Genomic DNA, 11,115 nt, shown 5'->3' on the forward strand with positions numbered 1-11,115 from the left:
CCACCACAGCGCTGCAAATCGGTCCCTGGACTGATGCTAGGAGGAGAGAGCTGATCCACGATGCTGGTACAGGACAAGAACCGAACCTGACGGCTGCGCCGAGGGGTGCAACAGCACCTTCCCTAGTTCATTCTGGATCTGACAGGCACCCAGCTTCAGCAAGCTGCCGAGACAGAGCCAGGAGCTCACCTCACGGCCAGTCCAAATGGCTCCAGTACCTCTTCCACGCAGATAGTTTCTTACATTTTACTTGTTTCTCCCAGCAAACAGCTTTTTGAAGGGAGACTGCAGATAAAAGTGACCTTTAACAACTGAACCTCTGAAGTCCAAACAAAAATCTATTGGCCAGTGCTTCCTCTGTTGGATACAAGAAACTCCTCCTGTCCTCCACAAGACCCGTCTGTATGCACTAAGATAAGAGAGTCCTTGGTAGCTGCAACAAAAATGAATCCTCTGTTCAAAACCAACCAGGAAAACACAACTAGTCAAGAGCAATCAGTGTCAAGCCACGCACTGTGCAGCAAGCTCTGCTCCAAGAAGAACAAGGATCTTCACTGGAAAGGTCTGGAAGAAGGTAGTGGGAGCTTTGCATGCTCCTCTATCTTTGGCAGACAGCTGTTCCAGCCTTGTTCACATTTCTGAAGATGACAACATTCCCCCACCTTGCTCCCCTTCGGCAGGATCTGTGGTGATGCAGCACTTTAGAAATCCACCACAGCACTTGAGGCCATTCTCCCTCTCCTCACGCTGGGCTTCCCAATCCATAGCAGGAAGAAAACACATTAAAGGAACAGCAGAGCAACCCCAATCTTTAGAGAGGCAATTCCTCCTCCGATACCAAGCCCTAGAGAGCCCATTCAGAAGGTAAGAGCCTCAACGATGCTACAAGCCAGGACGATAAAGGCGAATGAATACAAGGCGACAGAGCGGGATCCAGCTGACGATGCTAACGCTTGCTCGGCATTACAGAACGCAAACAAGAGCCTCTACACTAATACTTTATCACAGGAGAAATAATGCAAACTCATACTCTAGAAGAGAGGGGTGGGAGATTCAAAATGAAAAGGACATGACTTCTGTAAAGCTCTGCGACTACTACCAAGTGAATTACAGCTACAGAAAGAGTTTCCTCTTGGCACAAGACTGATATGCTTGCTGGTTGCTCTAGGCACAGCTACTGTACATCGAGTTAACAAAAGGTATTTTAAAATGCTAACCATGTAGGACAGCTCTGGAACTTCAACAGATCTGTTTCTTATCAACAAGGGGGTGTATTTGTGTGCACTTCATGGACAGAGGGAAGGGAAACGAGCCCTCTGCGTTATCCTAGAGGTCCCAGAGTCTCTCTCACCTGCTTTGATGCCAAGACCTGGGCCTCAGCATGGCTTGTGATGACATGCAGGACAATGAACAGCAACACCAACCAAAAGGAAATAAAACAAAAGAAAAGAAGATTAAAAAGTTGGTAACTAAAACCAGCAGATGATATTAAAAATGCAGAGCTGGGTGAGGACCCAACCTGTCATTAAAAAACGTCCAACAAAAAGAAGTCACTGCACAAACCCCAGAAGACACTAAGCAAATTGCCATTCGGTAGCAAGCAAACCATGACAGTTCCGTAAAAATGCACGCTGTCCCTCATTTAAAAAAATATCAACAAGAAACAAACAGAAATTAAACATTTGCTCAAGCTACAACCTCTCTGTAGGCAAAATATTTTTTTTTAAAGATGGCTTTTTCATTTCTTAAACTTCTCTTTAAGCTACCTAATTATATGTGAGAATGAGTCTACAAAAACCCCGTGGTGTCGGTATATTTTCTTTCTCATAGCATTTAACAACACTCCTGAAATCCAGCATTCACACATGCATACGTAGGTTTTGTATTTTCCTCTGGAACCAGCTAGTCTTAAGTTACTGGGCTTTTGTTTTCTCTTCTTTATCCAGAACACGGAGGCAGAGAAGAGGGGGGTCCACGTTGTGTCTGTCTGCCACATGTATCCCCCTCCCTTCCCCAAAAGTCAGTTCTTTGTTATATTCTCCTCTTGACGATACCCGTTTTGTGTTTTTGTGTTTTAAGACTGTCCGAAGGGATAAGGACCGTGGAAACCCTGCAAGAAAGTTGGAGACATAATCAAATTCAATAGGCAAGAAACACACCGGATCAGCGCCCATCTCCACCACTGACCACCCCGCCCCAGCGTGACCCAGCACCCGCCAGCGGGACCCCTGCTGACAAAATGCAGGTTTTGATGCTGGTGGCTGCTGACTCCGGCAATGAGAGATGTGACTGGCTTACCTCTTTTGGGTGTTATTTAGGCCAGGGAACAGCCAGGTGTTACAGGGCCACAAACCTGTATTGTCTACAGCAGAGGAAAAATCCCCTGCAGATGCTATGATACCTGCGAGGCCAAGCACCTGCAGTGTCACAAGCCTAGTCTAGAGATCACAGCGAGCTGTTGTAAGAGGCTGGAATTGGTAGAAGATTCTATTTAAGGAAAAAAAAAATAAAATCCAAGATTTGGAAATCCACATTCCCACAAGTCCCACTTTTGCACTCTCAGGAGAACAATAAACACTTTCCTCAAGTGAAAATCAGCCACAACATTTAACCAAAAGATAAAAATGCTGACTACAGAAGCCATTCTCCCTCCTTCACATCCTGCAGTGAGTCACCAAACCAACAGATCTAGTAACAGGTCTCAGATTAACAGGAACTCCTTTCCGTAACTTCTATTGTTCGAAGCTACCCAGGGTTTCATCAGGCAGATCAAAAAAGCGACCAACAGGCAGGCAAGAGATCTCCCCAGTCACAGGGACAGAGAGTTTGACCAAGGTTCAAAGCACACACAAAGTCCTCCCGTAAGATGCAGACACACACTAAGGTCAGAAGTGATACAGTGGAGAAAAGCTCATTATTATTATTATATTTCAAGTTGGAAGATCATTATGCAAAATTTTTCTTTTTTAACAGAGCTTTGTCCCAGCAAAGCCTGGTTAGCACAAAGCCATTCTTGGTCTTTATGCGAAGCTCTGGCTTTGGTTTTCACCATTTTGCCTTTAACAGTGCAGATCTCAAAGCAAATGCCGTTTCCTGCATGTTCTCCTACAACCACCTCGCTGTGTGAGTCACCAAGCAACGAGTCTTCAACATGACTCGTATACAGGAACTACCAACTTCATTAGCCTAAGCCCAGCTGCAAAAGGCCAAGAGCTCTGTTGTGTATCCAGGTTATACAGGAAGTGCCGCGAGGAGCCTGCAATCTCACTACAGCTGGTGAGAAGAAGTGAAATCTTCAGGATCTATCAGGTGGCAAAATACAAGACACTGGTAAAATGAAGCAGCTCTCAGAATTCAACTCAGGAGGAGGAGGAGCAGACAACTGAACAGGACATCTCCTGAACTGCGTGGGAAGTGTGGGAGACTGGAAACTTGGAAATTGCTGTTCGCAGACAGAAATACAGGCAAGTGATGGAAAAACAAACATGCTTCTACCCCAGGAACATGCTGCATTCCCTGTTTGTACAGCAAGCTTTTCAACAGCGAATAGGCAGCAGATTCCAGCACCGCAGGAAAGAGAAGATCCCACCAAGCTCAAGAGACCGAGATATTCAACATTTCTGAAAAGTACAGTTGCTGGGAAAGGGGGATATAGGAGATACAGGGGGAATGGGAACAGCATAAGAGAAACAGTAAAATCTTGTGAACAGGCGCACCAAACCCCCAATGGACACCGAAGGAAAACAATATATAAAAGGAAGGTCCTGAGCAGTCTCACCTCACGTGGGTTAACGTACTGCCCTACAGAAGGAAAGGGGGATTTGTTGCTGACCACCTCTACAGACCCACTGCCCGTGGAGAGCACTCAGAGCGGTTTCACACCAGCACTCCCAGCCCCACTGCTGGGGCACACACAGCCCACCGGGAACCGCTCCTGTGCCTCACAGGTGAAAACTGGTGGATTGAACCTGTGTGTGCCGTGAGCGTAGAAGAATTAGCATCTGAGTTACTGAGAGCTCAGTCCAGAGTCTGCAGCTCCAGACGGAGATGAGAACAGTGAGAACAGTTCATTAGCCTCTTTGTATGCAGAAAGACTCCGTGAAGAGGCCATTAACCTTATTTTCAGGGAAACCCTCCAGACCTTCAGATACTGTTCTCCGTAGCATCTAATTTAGAGCTATGCAATTATGCTTATCATGTGTTAATTAAAAGCAGAATTTAGCTCACCTCCAGAGCATCAGATTACCAGGACATACGGCTTTGTACCATGCGCTACGCTGCGCTTCTCGGGCTGCCGTCCGTAGGTGAGCTGCTCTCACTGGCAATCCCAGGAACAGCCCCAGATCTGTCACCAAGGGCATCTTCTCCTGGTGCCATGAATTTCAATGTGAAGAAAAAGCCCCAAACCTTTGCTTTGGGGATTGCCACTCTCCACTGCAGGTCACTTAACTGTCAGGTTTATTAGTGGACATGAGGACTTACAATATTAGAACACACTTAGTTCTTTTCTTTAAGATCAAGTATGGACTTGTGTAACATCAGTGTAACATCAGACCCTGAGCAAGAAACTCTTACTCCCCTTGGTGAAAGGATGATTTTTTTTTTTTAAACACTGATTTTCTTCTTCCTCAGGAAGACAAGAGCTCTCTGCAGAGCAATTGTTTCATTACAGGTATTCAACGTACACAATGCAGCAGTGTCATGATACCTGAACACTTCAGTCACTCCTGCAAATACCAAACCCCGTTACACGACATTCCCAGGAATAAGCACCCTTTGTACGCAATATTTTACATCATAAACAAGCAAAAAATAATTCTGCACAGAACTGCAGTTTTGGAGCTATTTCAGCTGAAGAATCAATCACGCTATTTTGGGTGAATTCTCTTCTACTCTCAGAACGAGATCGCTGTCTTGTGAAAAGCTCAGCTGCAGCTTTGCAAATTCACTTTCAGTTCTTCCCGTGTCTTACACAGAAGTAGTCACTAACTTACTAGTCAGAGCACACCGGAGGCCCTCAGAGATGAGTACTGAGGACAGAGAACCATGGGTTTTTTCAAGAAAATCCTCTACGTGAAAATTATTGGTATAAATTGTCATTTGACTTCTGTATCTAGAAGGGAATTGAAACATTTTGGGAAGTGAAAGGCCTTGGGAAAAACCGAGCTCTTTACACGAAGGCACCTGGGCTAGAAATAAAGGGAAGATGACGTTATCTGTCAGAAACCATCACCACACAGGCTTTCACAGAGCTATCTTTATTTCACCTTGTGACCGAGGCGAGATCAGTAACAGGTACGCTTCCAGAGACAGGGTCTGGTGCACAGTGATACAGGAGTCTCCAGTGTACACTGACAGTAGCATCAGACAACGCTACAAGTCCCCGTTTCCTCGTCCCCTCCTGGGCCGCTCCTAGTCAGCGCTTCCCCAAACTACGCAGAGTTCTCAACTAACTTACGTAAACTGAACACAAACAGAAGAGCGAGGTCTTGAGCAGGTTTTTTTATCCATGCATGCTCTGCAAACATGGCGTGAGCTGAGAACCTCCTCGGCATGCAGCCGCTGGTAGGGCTGCTTTAGATGCCCACAGGGACAGGAGGGCTCAGGTCGAGTTACCATGCATCAACTCAGCTCTTGGAACTTAATCAACGGCGTGGCGTGCTTTTAGTCCACAGGGATAAAAGAAGAGGGGAACTCTGCTGGGCTGCAGTGGAGCAGGGGTAAGCTAAAATCAGTCTCTCTCCCATTTTCTGCAGTCCTAAAGCACATGGACTGTCAGGTTTTGTGGACGAGCTAACACGCGGCATCCAAACACATTAGTCTTTCACCAGAGAAGCAAACCAGCTCATGCAACACCAGCTCAGCCTGCAGATGCTGTGCAGCAGCGGGGCTGTCAGAGTAGCTATGGTAGTTTCAAGTCCACTGTTCTCCCACCTCATCCTAAATTAATTTAACAAGGTGGTCACTAGCCCAGTTCGAAGTCCAGATACCAGGATGGAAGAAGCTTCTCTTCTTCACAGAAGCAAACATTTCTGGGGCATCTTCCTCACCCACAAATACAGTTTGGTACCCAAAGAGTTTCCAGTGGAAAAATTTCAGTCTAAAGTTTACAGCTTCTCCAAAAATACATGAATTGAAGCTCCTTGGTTTGGAAGAAGCATAAATCTAGAAGAAGCAGCAACTGTTAAACTCAAGGAGGGGAAGCCAGTTAAAGGCTCTACGGACAAGGAGAGGTTTGGTTTCCTCTCATGAACAGAAAGCTGTCAGGTAGCATGGACCAGAGTTCAGCTCCGCAGTGAATGAAGACGGGGAGCAAAAATACAGCAGCAAAAAAGGTGTTAAGATTTTAATTTTGTGAACTCCAAATACGTTTATATTTCACTGGGCTTTTAAGAGTAGCACCAATAACAAACAGAACCAATTGACACAAGCTGGAGGACACCCTGTGCTATGGCGGTGACCATGCCACTTGTTCCGTAAGGGCCAGTCTTTGCAGAATCAGAACTTCTACGTGGCAGTTTTCTGCACTGCACAGAAAGCAGCACTTCCTCAATTCATATGGGCAACAGATTTAGAGAGAGACATATATTTTACCTATACGTGACAAGTACAATCTGCACGTCAGTGTATGGCTATGTTCTTTGAATCTTCACAGACATTTAAACCTGGACAGTTCTTTCCTTTGCTAAGAAATGTAACCCTGATTCCCCAGGCACTGCAGACTGCATCTTGTGCTTTTAATGCAAAAGGCTGTCACAAGAGAGCAGCAGTGACCTCGACAGTGTTGCTATGAGACAGGAGCGAGTAAAGAGAAGGAAGCTGTATTAGCCTCATCTCTCCAGGATAGAGAGAAAGCGATTGCCAAAGAGGAGAATAAAATACCCATGCAGGGGTATATCTGGACTCTAATACAGCTCATCCCTATGCCGAGATAAGCATCCTATCCTGCGCTTAAGCACATCTTTAATTCTAGGAACACGCAAAAACTCCGCTGGAAATAGACAGAATAACAACATGCTTAAAGCAGCTCCCTGACCACAGACCCTGATCAGAAACTTCCAGCAGCTGATCTGAGAAGGGGAACAGGGCAGACCCAGGGAAGGGGTCTACAACAGGGATAGAGATTGCACTCGGTTTGCTTCCACCACACCACAGGTTTCGTCTTATCTGCTTAGAGGAAATTCAGAATCTTGTTTTGTTTGGTTTCTTCTTTTTTTTTTCCAGGAAAGTTTGTTCCACTGAGCAGAGCATCCAAACCAGGTACTCTGTGCTGCTGTATAAAAGCATTTTGAATGTTTCCACGTGTGGAACACTGATAGACTTGTCTAATCCCGCAGCAGATGGCATGGCAGTGTCACTGAGATACAGACTCCACTGGGGAATTTCACAGGACAAGTGATACCTGCTCCGCTGCACCGAAGGGAAAATGAGTACAGACAAGGGCTGGCAGCTTCCAGTATGTTTTACAGCTGCAGAGGCCAGAAACTGCTAGCTTTACCTCAAAGACTTCATGGTCTCATGCAACTGCATGACTGGGGCTCTCCACGATCCCTTGGCAGAGAGGCAGCCTCCACAGTGATCTGAGAAATATTAAAGGGCTTATTTTACTTCTAAGTACGGGACATAGGCCCTTCTGAACACCTTAACTAGACCTCACCCAACCCCTTCGCTGTATCTCACCAAACGGTATCAAACCTGACTAGCGATTCACTCTTGTTTTCCCAGTACATGAAAGCAGACAGAAATATTAGATATTCTGCCCAAGACAAGTAAAATCCAGGAATCTTGATGTGCAGCTACATTACCAACCCACAGCACTCTTTTGTCTGCTCCTAAAACTTGAAATAAAGCCTTTCACATCAATATTTGATCACAAGACAACAGCTCCCGATGCAGTCGTTTTCTTTTCCCCTCAAGTCTCTGGGGAAGTGGGAAAGATGGGCCAGACAGAGCTTTTCCAAACAGGTACTGGAACACCATCTGCTGATCAAGGACTTTAATACTTCGGCCATCACCTCCAATAAGCCCTTTTCCGCTTCAGCGGTGTCCCCAGCTGGGAAAACCGCTTATACATTACCCCTTTTAAGAGCAAAAAACACCCGTCTTCTCTTCCAGACTGCAGAAGGTGGCAAGCAACAGTGCTAGAGCTGCGCCAGGGAGGGTGAGCACAGTCACCTGGCTGATTTAAAGGAGACCAAGCATCTAGAGTGTCACACCTACAGAAACAGATTGTTCCCATGTGAACACCAAATCCATGGCTGAGTATCTCCTGCGTTGGACAGCAAGGACAAGGCTGGAAGAGGACTCTGATCTCCAGACCTACCTTACAAAGAAAAAGCTAATTTGTTTTATCATGTCACAAGTAGAAACACTGTAGCAGAGGCAAAAAAACCTCAAAAAACTTGTGAATTTTCACATATCCCACCCCATCTCCAAAAAGGACCATAAAGTTATCCCTTCTGAAACAAGCAAGAAACAGAATTCCTGCTTCTATCTCAGATAATCCACCTCACATCCACCCAAGAATATTCTGTAAATATAAAAAGAAAACAAACCCCAAACCAAAACAACAACACAGGAAAAAGGGAGGAAGTTCATCTACCCTACATCTGAGGTTTGGTTATAATGGCTCGCAGCTCGTCAGGACTGATCCTGAACTTTGGGTTACCAGCTAAACCAGCTCTCTTATGTTTAGGGGAATCCCCTCTGGTAGGGCTTTGCCCTCCGTCTCGGCTTTTCTTTTCCACATGTGGCTGACCTTTGCTATGTCCTCTGCACCTCCAGTAGGTACTGGTTTCTTACCTACATTCTCAGCATCCACTCCTCGGCCAGGAGTCCGATGGTACCCTTTACCACCCAGTGCCCCCGCCACTTTCCTCTCACCAGGAAGGATGAGATATGAACCACAGGGAGAGACCCAGCAACAACTGAAGGGCACGTTACTGCCAAAACCCCACATCCAGCATTTCTACTCTGGGACTGTCGCAGCAGTGCATACCACATCCATCCACCTGGAAGTACAAATCAACAAAGCAACTGCCAAGCTCTGCCCTCCAAAAACAGACACAAGGAAAAAAAAAGTCACTTCCTGCCGAAAGCTGACCACCAAAGTGGAGCCGAGTTCCTCCACCTAAATCAACCTGGTCCTGTAGCTCTGACAGGCTTCGCTACACGCACCACCTCACCAGAGCTGGACTTAGGAATGATGTGCTTTGTCCTCAGCTGATAGATGGGGCTGTAACCAGTCTTTCTGGGATACACGCAAGAGGTAGCCTCAGAGCGGCACTCCCCACCTGAAGCACCCGAGACAGAGCTGGTGCAGAACAGCTGTATGAGTCCACAGACACCTCTGCAGCCAGACAGGGACCCGTCTCCTCAGGGAGCACCACCATCCCCACACGACCGGCCTTTCAGTCATACTGCTCAGGCTGTATCTGAACCCAGAGGTGAAAGGCTTTATTTCTGAATCATTTCCTAAGCCATCCATTTGGCTTCTAGCGAGCGAGAATCTTGAAGCAGGAGCCAATACAGTTTATAGCAATTTATGTTTGGGGTGCGAAACACAAAAAGGGTGATGGGTAGTCTGTTAAACCATTAACCCCGCGCATGCCATCAGTAAAAAATGCATAGTCCTGGTGCAAAGTAGGTCACTAAAATATGATCCACTGGTGGAGGACAGGCAGTTCATCCAGTTAGGAACTAAAGTGCTGTAGGTGAACTAACATTAGGGCTTTATTAAGTCATTCAGCAACCAAGTGTTATTGTCCTAGACAGCCTGCTTAAAGTACAGTAAAGCGTTTTTAAAGGATTTTAAAAATCAAACTAGTTTGACATACGACAGTACACACCTACACATACTGGCTGCATTAACAGGTGGATTCTGAATTGTAAATAATCCTGCGATTCATTTTTCACACACAAGCAAATAAGAACAGTCAAAATATCACTCAGACTCATATAGCATCCACCAAGCAAGCTTTTGAGAGAGATTTAAAGTGAAGATAATTTAAAAGTCACCTACAGTTATAAACAAGACAAGGACACAGACAGGAACAGCCCTTTGATTGACTGTTCCTGACAGAGAGCGTCTGGGATCAAAATATTGAGCTCTGTAGTTTTCCCACACCAGCTAAAAAGAAGTTTTCTGGTTAATCTTAGGTTTTGGGGGTGTGGTTATTTTTTTTTCCTCTTTTCAAAATGATGTAAAACTCAGGAGCACATCTAGAGAGATATTTTGACTTATTTGCACACGCAACTGGAGCAGGCTCCAGCTACTAAAAGTTACAGCACCCAGACAAGATTATATGAATTTTAAGAAGAACTTGAAGCAAAAAACAAAAAGGTGGATCTGGCAGAGTCTATCAGAGGCAAAATATTTTAATATAACATGAGGAGTTGGCAGAGTCAGACAGTCAGATTCAAAACCTTCCTTAGCAGGTCTGGCAGAAGCAGAAGGGAAGGGCTTTGCAGTTTGTAACGAAGAACTAGTACACTCATCCCAGTCTCCTCACCTACCCATTCTCCTGTTCTCCCAGGGCACCTACCTTACTGTACGTCACTACCGACAAGTTGTTCGAGTGACTGCTGGGGGAGAGATTTACAGAGTTTTGTGACAGTCCATTCTGATCTTGTTCGATTTGGTCAGGAGCAGGCCCCCATGTGTTTTTGCTGATTGTGCCTAGCTCGGAACCCCCAGGGTCTTTTAGGTTGTTTTCATCTGGTTGCCTGTTCTTCTGCGGAGAGGCGAATGGGTTAAAGTTTCCTTCTACCTTGCGATGCGGTTGCGTGTTGAACTCTGTTTCAAAGGATGACAGCTGCTGTGTTACACCTAGAAGTCCTCCAACTTCCACGCTGAGGATCACCCAGATGACATCTGTGGAGAAAGAGAGACACTTGTGTTGTCACTGGATGGAGTTTGTGAGGAAGGGGGCAGAAGGAGACGAACATCCTTCCATCCTTTATAACAGCAAGAAAATGCTGATGGTCCATAAAGCAGATATCTATACGGTGCACTGAAAAGAGAAAACCTTAAATGACTTCATCCACTGCTATGCAGCAAGACCGAAATGAGAGCCAGGAGATATCACTGCCAATCTTCTACTCTGATAGGAAAGG

The 11,115-nt window shown here is 45.8% G+C and overlaps 1 protein-coding gene across 1 annotated transcript; it reads right to left on the reverse strand.

Moving 5' to 3' along the window:
- Positions 1 to 1,565: 1,565 nt before the first annotated feature.
- LOC104501536 (chromosome unknown open reading frame, human C6orf106) lies at positions 1,566 to 10,892 on the reverse strand (the record flags this gene model as incomplete). Its single annotated transcript, XM_010145361.1, has 2 exons — positions 1,566 to 2,110; positions 10,545 to 10,892. Coding segments are annotated over 2 exons (384 nt in total), but the record flags the coding sequence as incomplete, so codon positions are not given.
- Positions 10,893 to 11,115: the final 223 nt, after the last annotated feature.

The sequence above is a fragment of the Buceros rhinoceros genome, unplaced genomic scaffold, assembly GCF_000710305.1.
Source record: "Buceros rhinoceros silvestris isolate BGI_N320 unplaced genomic scaffold, ASM71030v1 scaffold25320, whole genome shotgun sequence".
Taxonomy (NCBI): Eukaryota; Metazoa; Chordata; class Aves; order Bucerotiformes; family Bucerotidae; genus Buceros; species Buceros rhinoceros.